At 46.0% G+C, this 15617-nt stretch overlaps 1 protein-coding gene across 2 annotated transcripts in view; it reads right to left on the reverse strand.

The window, feature by feature from the left end:
* KCNN2 (potassium calcium-activated channel subfamily N member 2) overlaps positions 1 to 15617 on the reverse strand; it is a 464601-nt gene that overhangs the window by 152914 nt on the left and 296070 nt on the right. Inside the window, exons 3-5 of one of the 2 annotated variants that reach the window (XM_078451764.2) lie at positions 4294 to 4496; positions 2138 to 3426; positions 1396 to 1491 (exon numbers count right to left, since the gene is read on the reverse strand). In XM_078451764.2, the coding sequence (XP_078307890.1) occupies positions 1396 to 1491; positions 2138 to 3426; positions 4294 to 4315 (1407 nt within the window). In that variant the 5' untranslated portion in view covers positions 4316 to 4496. Of the gene's footprint in view, positions 1 to 1395; positions 1492 to 2137; positions 3427 to 4293; positions 4563 to 15617 lie in introns of those variants that run through there. The other variant, XM_078451773.1, reaches the window with a different exon arrangement.

Consider the following 15617-nt stretch of genomic DNA (forward strand, 5'->3'; position numbering starts at 1 on the left):
AATGTCCGAAAGAATCTCAGAAGCCCCCGATCACAAGCACTGAATTAAAACGGCCCTCTGCATATTATTAAAGTGTTCCAATGTGCGTTCGCCTTGTTCGGCCAGTACAGTTTTATGACTTACCTTTGAATATTCTCACTCTTGATTCACTAACTTTATCCCTTCAAAGTGGCACTGTCCCAAGTTTCTGCAAATGTTAAAGTATGATGAAGGAATTCTCCAGGCTCCTTTAGGGCCAGGGGTGTCTTTATTCTGTTTGCATGATAGTTAAAATTGGTTTCTTCCATGTTTGGTATGTGCTTGCTAATTAGTAACCTAAAACTGATTTAACTTATAATTAACGCTCAATCATTTAAATGGCAAGTTCCATATGATGTTTTAAATTTAAAGGCAACTACAAAGGAAAGTATCCTAAATGTGAGGGTTTAATAGTTCCAAAAAATACTCAACAACTGCTCCCCCAACAAAAAAAAAAAAACAAAAAAAAATCAGAAAATACGTATCAGTGTAAATTCCAAACTGGAAAATCCTGCTTAATTTTTGAAAACTCTAGTTATTTTACTTCACAAACCTTCCTATTCCTCTGACAGAAGGCTACAGCCAAGTAAACAACTCAAAGATGACCCACGAATTTTATACGAGGATTGTGAAATTGTTAGTAATGGCCAAATCTAACAATAGAGTTCCTGGCTGCATTTAAACAGAACATTTCCTAACAAGGCTGCTCACAAGGGCAGTGGCCTTTGCCCTTAAATGATATTAAAAAAAAAAAAAGAAGGCAATGTAATGATTGTAGCTAAAAATCGACCCAAGTACCACGTATACAGAATTTGTATGCTAACCTTAGAACAGATTTTTTTCCTTTAATGTTTGGGGATATGGAAAGAGTTTGAGTTTTTCTCATGTCTTATTTACATATATTAGCTAGGAATAACATGCGCTTATTTTCTTCTAAGAGATATTTCTTCTCTAATGTCTACGTTATAAAAAATACTGTACAGAGATGGACCCTGTCTTCTGTAATGACGCACCCACTGGGAGTGGGTGTACCAATCAAGAATACACATTTATTTACCCTACCGATTAAGGCTAGCACCTAACTGGCCTTAAGGAAAGCAAATGCAATGACTGATTTAGAGAACTGTATCTACCTGAAGAATAGAGGGGGAAATCTTAAAGGTTTAAAGGGTAGAACCCAGAAGCGACTGCATGTTAACATGCTGTGTTGTTTTGTTTTGAACTTCTTGAAAGAACAGGTCAGGTGCTAACGCAAGACTACAGCGTGTGTCTTCTGTAACCTCAAGCAAGGACACAAGGGCTTGGAAAAAGCTGCCTTGCTTGTCCAAGCAGGCAGCAGCGCTCTGGGTCATTCATAAATAGCAGAGCCCAAGTTACCTGTATTTCCCTGGCGTGGTACACGATGATCAGCCCGAGCAGGATGATTGTGGAGAGACTGATAAGGCATTTCAGAGCTAAGGAATACAGTGACGCCTGCAACACAGTCAGACAGAAGCACTTTTAAGAAACAAGTACTTTTGACCACCTTCCGGGGGTGGGGGTCAGTCAGTCCCCAGCAAGTGGAATCGAACTCCCAGGAGGAGGATGGGGATGAGGGGAGTACCTGTCTTGGCTCTGTGATCTGTCAGATCACTTGGCCTCAAAGGGAAGGGAGAGGAGAACAGGGCAGGCGGATGGCCAGGCAGCGCATCCGCGCCATCACAGACTCAAGCGCAGATCCTGGCTCTGGAAACCGAGAGCGAGTTATTGCTGAGTTTAAGTGCTTTGGGTTGAAAGGGGCCTCTGAAATCCCGAGCACACATAAAAGAATAGAGCAGGCTTTCCCCCACTGACTCCTGGAGCTACTTATTTAATGTGCCCAAATGAGCTGGGCACTCGCTGCCTCTAGAACTTTGGCTGCGCACAGAAAGGCTTCCTCTCCTAGAGTTGCCTGGAGGATCAGGGGTGCGTCCGAGCCGTGCTCACCGTCCCGGCGGGCACCTCCGACCGTCCAGAGGAGGCTCGGGACCCGCCGGCAGAGAGTTCCCACCAGTGCTTATCCCAACCACCCAGCGTCCGGCCCGCGGCCCCGGAAGGCTGGGGGGGGGGGGGAGGTGGAGAGGTGGATTCCAGCGCCTACCTTGTCGTAGGCGCCCCACGACAGCTCGGTCTCGATGACCATGACCACGATGCCGAACATGCCGAAGATGAGCGCGTAGTCGCTGAGCCGCTTGCGCTTCTCGAACAGGGCGCGCCGGTGGCCCAGCTTGTAGCCGATATTCTGGTTCTTCTTTTTGCTGGATTTGGTGCCACTGCTGCTGCCATGCCCGCTGCCGCCGCCGCCACCGCCACCGCCGCCTCCAGCGCTGCCGCTGCCACCGGCTCCGTAGAGTGCCAGGTTATTGGAGTTGTTGTGCTCCGGCTTAGACACCACGATCTCCGGGGCTGAGGACGAAGCGGCGGCGGCGGCGGCTGCAGACGGGGAGGACGCGCAGCCACCTCCTCCGACGGGCGCGGGGGGCTGTAAGGGCTGCGCCTCCGAGTCCATTTCGTGCAGGTTCCGGCGGGACGCGCTCAAGTTGCTGAGCGGCCGCATGACGCCCCCGTTGTACCTGCAGCTGCTCATGGCTATTTCGGTGAAGGGGTTGCTCTCGCGGCGCGCCTGGGGCTGGTGGTGCTGGTGGTGCGCCGGGTGCGGGTGGTGGTGGTGGTGTGAGAGCGGGGGCCCGGAGCCCAGGCTGCCGAGGCTGCCCGTGGGGCTGGCGGCGGGCTGCAGGCTGTGGCACTGGTGGTACTGGGAGGCGGACGCCGGCTGCTGCGTGTACTGCTGCCGGAGCGCACTGGCATGGCTGGACGGCGTCAGCTCGCTCACATTGAGCTGGCTGCCCCGGCGCGACGAGCAGCAGCAGCAGCACGACGAGCCCGACAGCGGCGAGGAGGTGCGGGTCCGGAAGGCGCCGCCGGGCGAGGAGGTGCGGAGCAGCAGGGACAGGTTATCCCCCGCCCCCGCCCCCGCCGCCGGGGCACCGGAGGAGGCGCAGCTGTTGCACCGGAGGCATGGGCTGCTGCCGCCGCTGCCCGGCTGCTGGTGCGCGAGGTGCGGGTGGTGCTGAGGGTGCGGGAGGGACGCGAAGGGCGGGCACGGCTTGTCCTGGCTCTGTTGCTGCTGCTGGCAATGCAGGTGTGAGGAGCGCGGCGGCGGCGGCGGCTGCTCTGAGAAGAAGCCGCGCTGGAACTGCAATGGGGTTTCCATGTCAGGGCTGTTAAAGCTGCAGGGAGACCAGGCGGTGGTGCACCCTGCGCAATGCGTTATGGTTGGGAGCGGGGACTCCTGCTGCTGGTGCGAGGAAGGGCCCATGCCGGCTCCGGTAGAATCCAGGCGGAGAGTCCGATTGGTCGGGCGCACCAAAACAATGGGCATGACATCACCTGCGGGGACCGATACTGAGTTTGCGGCGCGCGCGGCTTAGGGGAGCTCGTGTGTGAAAGAGAGATGGGGAGGAGGGAATCTGCAGGATGAGAACCCTGGGGTGCGCAGGCCAGGGCAGAGTTGGGGGGGGGGGGCACCTGCCGTTTGGGAGCGCCTGGGAACAGCCCCCGGCTGGGGAGCCCCAGGCAGTGCGGCCGGGCTGCAGGGAAAAGAGAGAAGAAAGGGGCGTCCCTGCCTCCCTCCTTCCTTCCCTCCCTCGCCGCCGCCCCCCCCCCCCCCCCCAGCTGGTGCCGGACGCGCAGTCTAGATCACCTGCGCCGGGCACTGCAGCACATTGGGCCACCCCAGCAGTGGGTCAGGCGCGGGGACAGTGCGGAACCCCTGCCACTCGTCCGCCCGCGTGCACGCCTCGCTGGGCTGCAGAACAGCAGCCCCCTCGCCTCACGCCCACCTCTCCCCAGTCGTCCCGCGGAGAGTGGGCAGCGGGCTGCCCGCCAAATAACTGCGGGGGCACCCGCTTAGGAGAGAAAAAGGTTGGCGACTGGCTACGCCAGTGCAGCAGGGCTTAGGGAGAACCCCGGAGCCTGAGCCCAGGTTTGGCCGCTGCGAGTTCCGAGCGAGCCCCGCGCCGCGATCATTCCCCCGCCGCTCGGCTCCGGGGCCCGGGAGTCGGGATTGGCTGAGCGGCGCTCCGGCCCGAGTGAGCTGTGGCGCTGGGAGGGTTAACCGCCTTGGCACTCGGGGCCGGGGGAGGATGGGGGCGGGGCCGGAGGAGGGGATCCCCACCGTCCGCGGGAGGAGCCCGCGCGGGCTTCCCGGGTCCCCCTGGCGGGGGCGGAGGGCTTTCCCAGCTACCGCCCGCTCACATTTGCGCCTTCCGCGGAACATGAGGGGCTGGCGCCCCCGGCCGCCGGGTCCCCGGGCTCTGGCGCTCTGGCCCTCTGGCTTCCCCAACGGGTAGGTCCGTTGGCTTCTGCGGCGGTGGAGAGGCGGCTTGCTCGAGGGTACGGGGGCTGCTCAGCGGCCGCCGGCCGCCAGCGCCTCTTCTGTTCCTCTTCCTCCTCCCCACCTGCAAAGCACAGACAAAGCAAAGGCGGGTGTCACTGATGCACACACACAGAGCATCTCCTTGGCGAGCATCTCCTTGGCGGAGCCCCGACTGCGGCGGCGGGTGGGAGAGGGGCCTGGAGCGGGCTGATTCGCACCGGTAGTTACAGCCTGGCTGGGAAATTATTAATAACGACAACTCCGGCTGAATGTCCACTCCGGGGACAGTGCTGGAGTTTGGCTGGAGTCGGGTATAATTATTTACTTTCTAATAAATCCATGAAAATGGCATTTGTGTCTCACCAATTTCCTGCAATGTGCTCTTCTCTTAGGGGATATACCAACACAAAGCAGTAGGGGACCCTTTTCGAGGGCTGTGACTGTTCCATCTTAAGAACCCTTCTAGTTCGTTTTTCTTTGTAAATTGAAATCCCCGTCTCCCCGAGGAAGGAAATGGCAGACACTAGCCAGCTGAATATTTGTTTCCGTTTTAAATCGTAATTTTAAAGCGTGATTTTTATGATCAATATTATAATGAATTAGACCAAGAAATTGGAGTGTAAGCAGATAACCCTCATTAGGTAATTGGAATTTTCAGCTGGATCCAATTTCTTGATATTCTACTCGGCATCTGCCCTGAAGTTGCTTACCAGGTACCTTGTCCTCACAGTGTGTGTGCGCGTTTTCAATGCCATGGAGTGAATAATTCATTTTAGGATATCCTTTGGACACGGGTTAAACAATTTTAATGTTTTGTACGTGCAAGTAAACAGATCCACAAGAAGAAAAGGACAGGGTTGCTTTTAGGCCCATAGACCTCGAATTCAGACACTGAGTACTGTCACAATGGACAGTTTTCAATAGCCTTGGTCAAGCATAGAATTTGAATAGCTAAAAAGCGGAGACAGCATTTTGTTTTTATCATCTCCCATGATTTTTAGCAATTCAATAAAACATGTTTAGAATTCTGAAAGTCATTGAATCGCTGGGGTGGCTGAGTAGATAGTGCATGAATTTCATGGTGAGCATGACCATTGCAAACAATTCTAATGAGCTGAATTTCAAATGACAATGAAGCCTTCCAAATCAAAAGTGATTCACCTGCTGGGGTGAAACAAAATTCAACTCAAGCACAAAATCAATCATACATTCCTTTTCACTTTATAACCCATTCTATAGGCTTCTTCCAGTTGCTCTGTGTAGCTGAATCGAATGCAGGGGATGCCTGGGTGGCTCAGTCAGTTAAGCAGCAGACTCCATTTCAGCTCAGGTCATGATCTCAGGGTTGGTGAGATCAAGTCCCTCATTGGGCCCTACACTGACAGCACAGAGCCTGCTTGGGATTCTCTCTGACCCTCCCCCATGCGCATGCTCTCTTTCAAAATAAACATTTTAAAAAAGAGACAAGTTTGATTCTTCTTTACAAATTAAATTCTTCAAGGAAGGGTTGCCACAGTAAATCACTACTTTGCCTAACCTTTCATAAATATAGAAAAAAGAGGACATAGTTGCCTCCCCAAATATCACAATTGTTGCCAGCCGCAAATTAGGTATAAGGTTGTAGAATTGCTAAAACACCATAAGGAATGGCTGTGTTCTATGTATCACACTGACTTTCTCAAATAGCAAGTTCAAAGCTTTAAAGAGAGGTTCCATACACAAAACAACAGGGACAAAATATCATGTCGTTTGCCATGTATATCTCTATGCCTTGGTTAGAGATTAGGTGCAGTACCATGAATCATAGAGAAACAAAGAGCGTTGACTAAGATTTATGGCAATGACGTACAGAGTTCCCATGGCTCACAAAGGGAGCTCAGGGGGAGGACAGAATGCATACAGTAAGAAAGAAATGGAGATCTGACCCACAGTGTAAGGAATCGCCAGAATACCAAAACTCAGATTGATAGTGCTTCCACCCAGCTGGTATTTTTTTTTTTTTTTTAAAGCTCATGAAATCATAACATGAAACTTGCCGTGACTGGGGAGAGAGAAGTCAATCAGAGGTATATCATCTTTCTGTTTTAAGGAATCACCTGCTCACACACACCCAAAAAAAGTCACCTTGCTAATAAATGACCGTGTGTGGAGAGTACAAAAATCCTCTGTCAGTACGATGATGAAAAACCTCAAGATGCCCCCAACAGCCTCTTGTTTCATTTTTTTTGTCAGTGTCCTCATAACCTGCTGGTTTGGGGCATCTTACTCTATTGGTTTGTGACACATTTAAGAAGTTCCTGTTTCCATCATTGTTCTCTTCTTTATAAAATTAACAAATGAGTCTTAAATATAGCTGTAAACCTTTAAAAACTGTCTATCATAATTTTGCCTTTTTTTCCTATAAAGGATTATAGAGAAACATGAAATAAAGTCAAACAGAGCAACAAAGACAATGTCCTTCCACAGGGATGGTGCTGTGCATGTAATAGATGCTCATTTATATTTCTAAGACCCAGGAGGGAAAGAGAGGGAAGCGATGAAGAAAGTTGGAAATAAAGGTCACAAAACAAGCCCCACAACCCCTGAAGGATAAGCTTTTGGAAAATTACATTTGCTTCTCTTTCTGCCATGAAGATATAGAAGTGCTGGAATTTCTCTAGTTTAACACCAGAGGTCATACTCATCCACAAAATGCATTTCAAATCTAACCAATTAGTTGCCTTCCTTGATTTCCAGTACCATTTTTTGAAAAATTACCTGTTTTTTTGGAATAGACCAGAACTGTGTTCCCGTATTTGTGAACATGCTTGTTCCCATATTTGTGAACATGTTCCCAAGCTTGTGAACATGCACAGACACATAACACCCCCCACACCCACCCACCCACACTTACTAGGTGTCTTAGAAGAAGGGTTTTCCCAGACCACGTTTGGGGGGGGGGGTGGGGGTTGGAAAAAGTGGCAGGTTTGCATATGCCATTGCTGATAATTCTCTTTTTCACAGGAATTATTTGTGCCCTCCCCCTTCACTGTGCCTTCAAAAGCAAGACTCCCTGAATTTGGATACTTCTGGTCTATTTCCAAAGGCCATCAGAGCAGTTGAGGCAGGCACCCAGGGCATCTGGTACCCACAGTCTGAGGGAAACTTTGACCTACAAAATAAATGTTTTTCTGAGATTTTCTTTTTCCTTTGCCCACATGAGAAAATTATTTGGTTGGTGCCAAACAAAGAGGTTGCAAAAAGACACAGCCTGTCTGAACTTAGTCTGCTTAGTGGTAAATCTAAGTGGGGAATCACGGTAATACCAGAGTTATTTTCTTAGCACAATAACAAGTCCACATTTGCCAAAACAGAACAATTAAGAGGCCATAAGGACAGTTATTTTTATTTTTATATTAAAAAAAATTTTTAACATTTATTTATTTTTGAGAGAGAGTGAGACAGAGCACAAGCTGGAGAGGGGCAGACAGAGAGAGAGGAAGACACAGAATCCGAAGCAGGTTCCAGGCTCTGAGCTGTCAGCACAGAGCCTGATGCAGTGCTCGAACCCACAAACTGTGAGATCACGACCTGAGCCGAAGTCAATGCTTTAACCGACTGAGCCATCCAGGCACCCCAAGAGCAGTCATTTTTAAACCACAGATTATCCTACCTCCTAAGAAATAAACCGCATTTGAAGAAAACATTAGAATAATCATTATAAGTATTCTTTATACTTCTGCATCATGATCAGAAAGTGTCTAGACCTGAATGAGCTTATTGGTGACAGTCTTATTAATTTTTAGCCATAGTGCCATTATTCAGGGGCTGATTACCATGTTGGGGACTATTCATTAACTTCATTAACTTTCCAAATTTTTTCTACTATCATCTCTGTCTTGCTAATTGGCCAATCTGCCAAAGTCTCAGGAGAGCCAGCCAAAGAAAAAAAAAAGAAGAAGAAGAAGAAGAAGAAGAAGAAGAAGAAGAAGAACATATACTAGTTTTGCTAGAAGTGAACCCTGTTACATAATTAAATAGGTGAACACCAGGCTAAAATTATTGACTAGGATAAGTCTTTTGAAGATAGCTTGCAATTTCATAAACAAATATCCCTTGGCAGCTAGAAAACACACATCCAAATCTAGAAAGTCATTAAAAACAAACCAAACAAACACTTCAAGGGTAGCAATCCTAGTTTAAATCCAGTTTAAATCATTCTAGTTTATATATATATATATATATATATATATATATATATATATATATATATACATATATATATATATATACACACACACACACACACACACACACACACACATCCATACACATATATGTATATGTATATAAAATATTTATTTATTTATTTATTTATTTATTTATTTATTTACAGAGAGAGAGAGAGAGAGAGAGAGAGCGAGAGCGAGGAAGCGCCAATGCACTGCCAGCACAGAGCCCGACGTGGGGCTCAAACCCACTAACCACAAGACCCTGACCCAAGCCAAAACCAAGAGTCAGATGCTCAACAGACTGAACCAGCCAGGTGTCCCAGCACATTCTAGTGCAGAAAGCAGTTGCTTCTATGTTATTTTACTTCTGTATCATGAGAACCCTTAGGGAAGGTAGGAAAGGGGAAAGGTTTCATTATCATTTCCATTTTATAGGCAAGGGTAATTCGGGTGATGCGGTGCCTGGGCTACCCCAAGTCACACAGCTAGTGAGTAGCCGAGGAGTGGCCAGACCTCAAACATAGCCTTGTGAGTCTGTCTGCTGAGTCTGTTTGACATTCTTCTAGCATTTTGTCCACAGTGGGGATGGCCTGCTGACTCTACCTACTCATACGGCCTTGTACTCTACTACTAGTCGTCCAGGAGTGGACAGTAGTGGCTTATCACTACCATTCGCCGCCTTTGGATGGCCTCACGGACATTTCCTCACTGCTGTGACTTAGATTCTGCGATTTTTGACTATTGTCCTCCTGTCGACTTCATCTGCTCAACAGGATAATTTCTGCAGATGTAACACACGTGTGGATAAAATGGCAGTGCTGTACGCAAGCAGGTCCAAGGTGCCTCATGAAAAACTGTAAAAAATATAGAGATTCTGGTCCAATCACACACAGTTTTCTGCCTAGTTTGATGGCAGGTCCACCATTCCTGACCCATAGTAGAAGCTGTAGGGCAATGAAAAGTACACCAAGCCCATTTTGCCTTTTTCTGTAATAAGGGAGGCTCAGGCTCCCTCCCTGGCTTGGAGGAACTTGTCTGTAGCCATTTGTCTTCTCACCGCTTCTTCCTTTATGCCAAAGAGTGGGGAGAGCCATGTCACCAGAAGAGTCTCAAAGAGCCTAGCAGAGAATTTGTCTAAAAGCTGTATTTTGGGGTGCCTGGGTGGCTCAGTCGTTTAAGTTCCTGACTTCGGTTCAGGTCATGATATCACAGTTCGTGAGTTCGAGCCCTGCATCGGGCTGTGTGCTGACAGCTGAGAGCCTGAAGCCTGCTTCAGATTCTGTGTCATCCTCTCTCTCTGTCTCTCAAAAATTAAAAATAAATAAAATAAAATTTAAAGGCTATTTTTTTCTAGTACCTTCTGTACAGGTGCTCCTACCCAGATGAGCTTGACACAAGATCACAAGAGACCACCAGAAACCAGATCAAACCAGACAGACCCAATATGACGGACAATGTGGACCAAATTCACATTATTCCTTCACTACACTACATTAACAAACTAAGGTCTCCTCCTTAGGGGCACCATGAGAGGAAACCCCTGACTGAATAAGACAGAGAAAGGGCCATGGCCTAAGTTCCTGGAAATCTCCACCCCTTTCTGGGAATCTGGCTGCCATCAAACATCCTGGCCCCCCACCAGCCCAACTTATGCCCCCTCTGCCTCTCTGTGCCCTTGGAGCATGAGCTCCCCTTCTCCCTTCTCCCATTGGGTAAATTACCTGCTTGCCTTTGATACTGTTTGCTTCTTTGACTATTTGGCCAAAGGTATTGAGTAGGGAAAGAACCTACCAGTTTGGTAACAACCAGAAAAAGGAAACCAAGCTGTGTGCCACAAGAAGAAAGAAACCAGCGTGTCTCACAGTTGGGGTAAAGAGTCAGCAAAAATGGATCGAAGACAGGGAAAACCATCCCTAAATACCGAGGTCAAAGCTCCCACTTGGTAATCCCAAAAATTCTATGGTTGCTTAATGCTAAAAAAATAATGAGGCTCAGGGCGCCTGGGTGGCTCAGTCAAGCATCCAACTCTTGATTTCCACTCAGGTCATGATCTCATGGCTGGGTTCTGGGATCAAGCCCCGCATCAGGCTCAGTGCTGACAGCATAATGTCCGCTTGGGATTCTCTTTCTCCCTCTCTCTCTTGCCCCTCCCTCCCTCCCTCTCTCTCTCAAAACAAATAAACATTTAAAAAAAAAGCCATAATGAGGCTACAAAAATTCTGGAAGGTTTATTTTCTCTCTGAAATCCAATGTATTTCCCCATCATTATATTCTCCTCTTTACCGGATTAGTGTATACAATGCATTAGTTCTTTTTTTCTCTTTTCCTGTTAATGCCATTCCCATGTACTCATCAAACACTCAATGTTTTCCTTTTGCTTTTCTGCCTTTTGCTAAACAGGCTCAGGAAATCTATGTATCTCCCTTTGCCGGTCTTTATACTGTTGTCTCCCTCTCTGGAACTGTTTGTAAATGCCCATTCCCCCAAGAAATTGTCTTAGGGCAAGGAGAGAGTTGGTGCCCACTCACAGGAAGGGAAAGAACAGTTGTTCTAAGTTGAATTAAGCATAACAAGGTCATTGGCAACCGAATACTGTACATGCCAAATCTTCAAGATCTGCATATTCATCAGCTAATATACCATGTTTTTCTTAAAAATGACTTGTGTTCAATGTTGCTGTTGTATTTTATGGCTGTAGATTCAGTAGCACTTTTTCTCTCCTGTTTCAATTATTAGTGTATGAAAATTATCCATATGATCCAAAATGATACACATGAAGCAATGTATCAGGAAAAGCCACAACAGATATTTGTTAGACAAATACAATGACAAAACTCACTATGGGACAGTGTTTCTCTCTCGCTACTTAGGAGGACTCCTTCTCAAAAACGTTTTAATAGTGGGGTGCCTAGATGGCTCAGTCGGTTAGGCACCCAACTTTGGCTCAGGTCATGATCTCACAGTTCGCGAGTTCAAGCCCCACATCGGGCTCTCTGCTGTCAACACAGAGCCTGCTTCAGATCCTCTGTCTCCCTCTGTCTCTGCCCCTCCCCAGCTTGCACTATCTCTCTCCCTCTCTCAAAAATAAACAAACATTAAAAAAGTATTTTAATTACTTAAAACTACTGGATACTTTCATTCACCAGTCCTCTTAACAAGGGGTATTTCTAGCCTTACATAACTGAACATGTCTTAACTAGGGAAGACTTTAATGCTTTTGATTCAGAGAGTAAGACATCGTCAGGGCTGGGACACCTGGGTGGCTCAGCTGGTTAGGCATTGGACTTTGGTTCAGGTCATGATCTCACAGTCCATGGGATAGAGACCCACATCAGGCTCTGTGCCGACAGTGCAGAGCCCCCACTTGGGATTCCTCCTCTCTCCCCATCTCTCTCTCAAAATAAATAAGTGAATAAAATCTGTAAAAAAAAAAAAAGACTTCATCAGGGTTCCAGCAACTTTCCTCAGCTATTTCCTATCATTGACCTCCTTCATAGACACTGGCTTAATCCCCAGAATGTTTTACCATGAGGTGGGGAAAATAGCTGTGGCAGTTCTAGACTTCATACCCACACCCCCATCATTCAGAAGAAAGCAGATCATCTTCTGTCCCCCACCTGCCAAACACATCCATTGACACATCTCCTGACACATCTGTTGACCTGGTTTGGTTCATGCACCCAGCTCTAAACCACACCTAGAGAAAGGTTAAAGAGAAGCATGATGGGAATGACTCATCAAACAGAGAATACTGATATAGAGACAGAAATTACTAAAAAGAACTAAATGGAAATTCTGGAGTTGAAAAGTGTGATAACCAAAATAAAGAATTCACTATAGAGGCTCAGGAGTACACCTGAGTGGGCAGAAACCAAAAACCGCTGAATTTGAGGACATCACAAGAAAATGACAGACTGATATTATTTATGATTATAGATGCAAAAATCCTCAACAAAATATAATCAAATCGCATATGGCAATATATAAAAATTATTACATACTATGACCAACTGGGGTTTCCCCTAAAGATAAGGTCAGTTAACAAACCAATTAGTGTGATAAGGAGTGCACATGTTGTAATGAGCACTGGGTGTTGTAGGTGTCAAATCACTGTATTGTACACTTGAAACTAGTATTACAATGTATGTTAACTAACTGGAATTTAAATAAAAACTTTAAAAAGAATCAATTAGTGTAATACAACACGTCAACAGAATAAAGGGCAAAAACTATATAATCACCTTGACAGACACAGAAAAACATTTGACAAAATTCAAAACACTTTCATAATGAACACAGGCAACAAACTAGAAATAGAAGGATATTTTCTCAATGCAACAAAAGACATCAATGAAAAATTCACTGCTAATATCATATTTACTGTTGAAAGGCTAAGTGCTTCCTAAGATCAGAAATGAGACAATATCTGTTCTTTCTGCTTCTATTAATATTGTACTGGAAGTTCTGGCCAGTGCAATTAGGCAAGAAAAAGAAATAAAAGGCATCCAGATGGAAAGGAAGAAGTAAAATTATATTCACAGATGACATGATTTTTTACATAGGAAATCTTAAGGAATCCACTAAAATATTATCAGAACAAACAGGAGATTTTTGGATACTAGATTAACATAAAAAAATCACTTGTAGGGGTGCCTGAGTGGTTAAGCATCTGACTTCAGCTCAGGTCATGAGTCCTCACATGGTCTGTGAGTTCAAGACCCACGCCAGACTCTGTGCTGACAGCTCGGAGCCTGGAGCCTGCTTCAGATTCTGTGTCTCCCTCTCCTCTTCATGCTCTGTCTCATTCTCTCTCAAAAATAAATAAATGTCAAAAAAAATTAAGAAAAAAACTTGCCCATGAATGTTTATAGAAGCATTGTTCATAATAATAGCCTAGGACTAGAAAGAATTCAAATGCCCATCAACCCCTACGTGTGTAAATACAATGTGGTATACTCTTACAATGGAATATTATTTATTGGTAAAAAGAAATGAAGTTTTGACGCATGCTACAACGTGAAGGAACCTTGAAGACGTGTGAAGGAAAGCCAGTCACAAAAGACCACTTGTATGACTCCATCTATAGGGAATGTCCAGAATAGGATCAAGCTATCAACAAAAAGTTACACAGTGATTATCTTGGGCAGTAAATGGAGAGTGTGCACAGTGTTTATTTTTGGTGTGACAAAAATATTTAAACATTTGATTATGACGATGGTCACTTAACTCCATGAATACACGAAATATCATTGATTTGTACACTTTAAGGGGGTGAATTATACGGTATATGAATTGTATCTCAAGAAAGTTGAGATGATGAGAAAAGGGGCACCTGGGTGGCTCAGTTGGTTTAAGTGTCCAACTCTTGATTTCAGCTCAGGTCATGATCTTGAATCACGAATCTTGAGACTCACCCCACCTTGGGCTCTGTGCTGGGCCAAGAGCCTGCTTAAGATCTCGATCTCTCTCTCTCTCTCTCTCTCTCTCTCTCTCTTCCCCCCTCCCTCTGCCCCTCGCCCATTCATGCTCTCTCATAAAAAATATGACACATGAAATCCCCAAACAATACTGAATATGCAAGTAAAAGGAAATATATCACTGAAATGAAAAAATCAACTTAAAATGACTACTAGTGAACCAACAATTGACCTCTCAGATCAAAGAAGGGCAGGAGTCAGTTTTCCTAGGCAGCACAAGTGACTATTAACCTATGCATTTTAAGGCATTTGAGGATTCAAGGCTCTTTTCTTGGGAGACTCTACCTGGATAGTTATAAATCCTAAGAGACTCCTGGTCCAATGAATATCCTAAGAAGAATTTCAACAGAAGCAGGAGCTGTTGCACTTTTAATTACGGAAATGTAAATTTCTCGTATTGACATAAGTAACAGATCAGGTATATTTTGTATGAAAGCTACAATTAAAAAAAAAAAAATCACTGTCCTCCAATGACCGTAACCAATGAAGGCAAGAGAATGAAAGCATTCTCTGAAGACGGCAGTCAGTGGTTACTTGGGGCCATTAATTAACATCCCCCGTGTGATATCTTCCCTGTCTCACCCTCCAACAGCTCCAACACACGCTTAAAATACGGTGAGACGGAAGCCTTTTTTAAGAGGCTGTCAGTGACAGTTGTGGAAGTCTTGAGGGCAGGCAGCCAAAGTGCACGCCACACGCAGCCTGCAGCATGGGGTTCGGCTGTTTGAAGCATACATCTTAAAGGACTCAGCAGTCAAGAAGACATGGCACGAGACAGGCACCGCAGAGTGGCAGGGGTCTCATTTGATATTGACAAGTGACTGGAGCACCAGGGACGAGACTCACTTCAGCGCTCACTTCAAAAGACAGACCAGGGGCTTTCTTATGAAAGCCGAGAGAACGGTGCAAAGCTGGCTCGAGACAACAGTGCAAAGCTGGCTCGTGCAGGGCTGTCTGCGGAGGCTCGGGGGTGGGTATTACATCACAGGAATTAAAATTCCCCACCGCTTCCCTGTCTCCGGGAAAAACTAATTTGTTCATGGAGCTTCTTGTTCGTGTCTTTTTGGCCAAAATGAAAGCCAGGGTGTTGCTTCCATTGATTCAATACTTTGCTAGGAGGAAAAAACTTTTTTAGTGGTCCCAGAGACAACAGGAAAGAGATGTAGGAAACAGAACACTTGGTTCTCGAAGATAAATTACGTGAAATGGGCCAAACTGTTGAAATGCAATTAATCAAAAAGGTTTTTCGAGGTTATTAATAAGCAGAGTTCCAAGATAAAGGAGGCTTACATTTCCTGTTCTAGATTTTAGTATGTTGCTTATCCCAAGATCAGGGCTCTGGAGGACAAGAGAGAAAAAGGAGTCTTAAAATTAGGCTTACTTACAGGTGTTAGAATAATTGATGGAGTGCTACTTCATCAGAGGGCAGGGCAGTTATGTAAGACGGGGTAAGGAAGGGCTTTTCACCTCTGTTTCAAAATATTTTTTAAGTTTATTTATTTTTTTAGTAATCGC

Source organism: Panthera onca, chromosome A1 (assembly GCF_046562875.1).
Source record: "Panthera onca isolate mPanOnc1 chromosome A1, mPanOnc1 haplotype 2, whole genome shotgun sequence".
Classification (NCBI taxonomy): Eukaryota; Metazoa; Chordata; class Mammalia; order Carnivora; family Felidae; genus Panthera; species Panthera onca.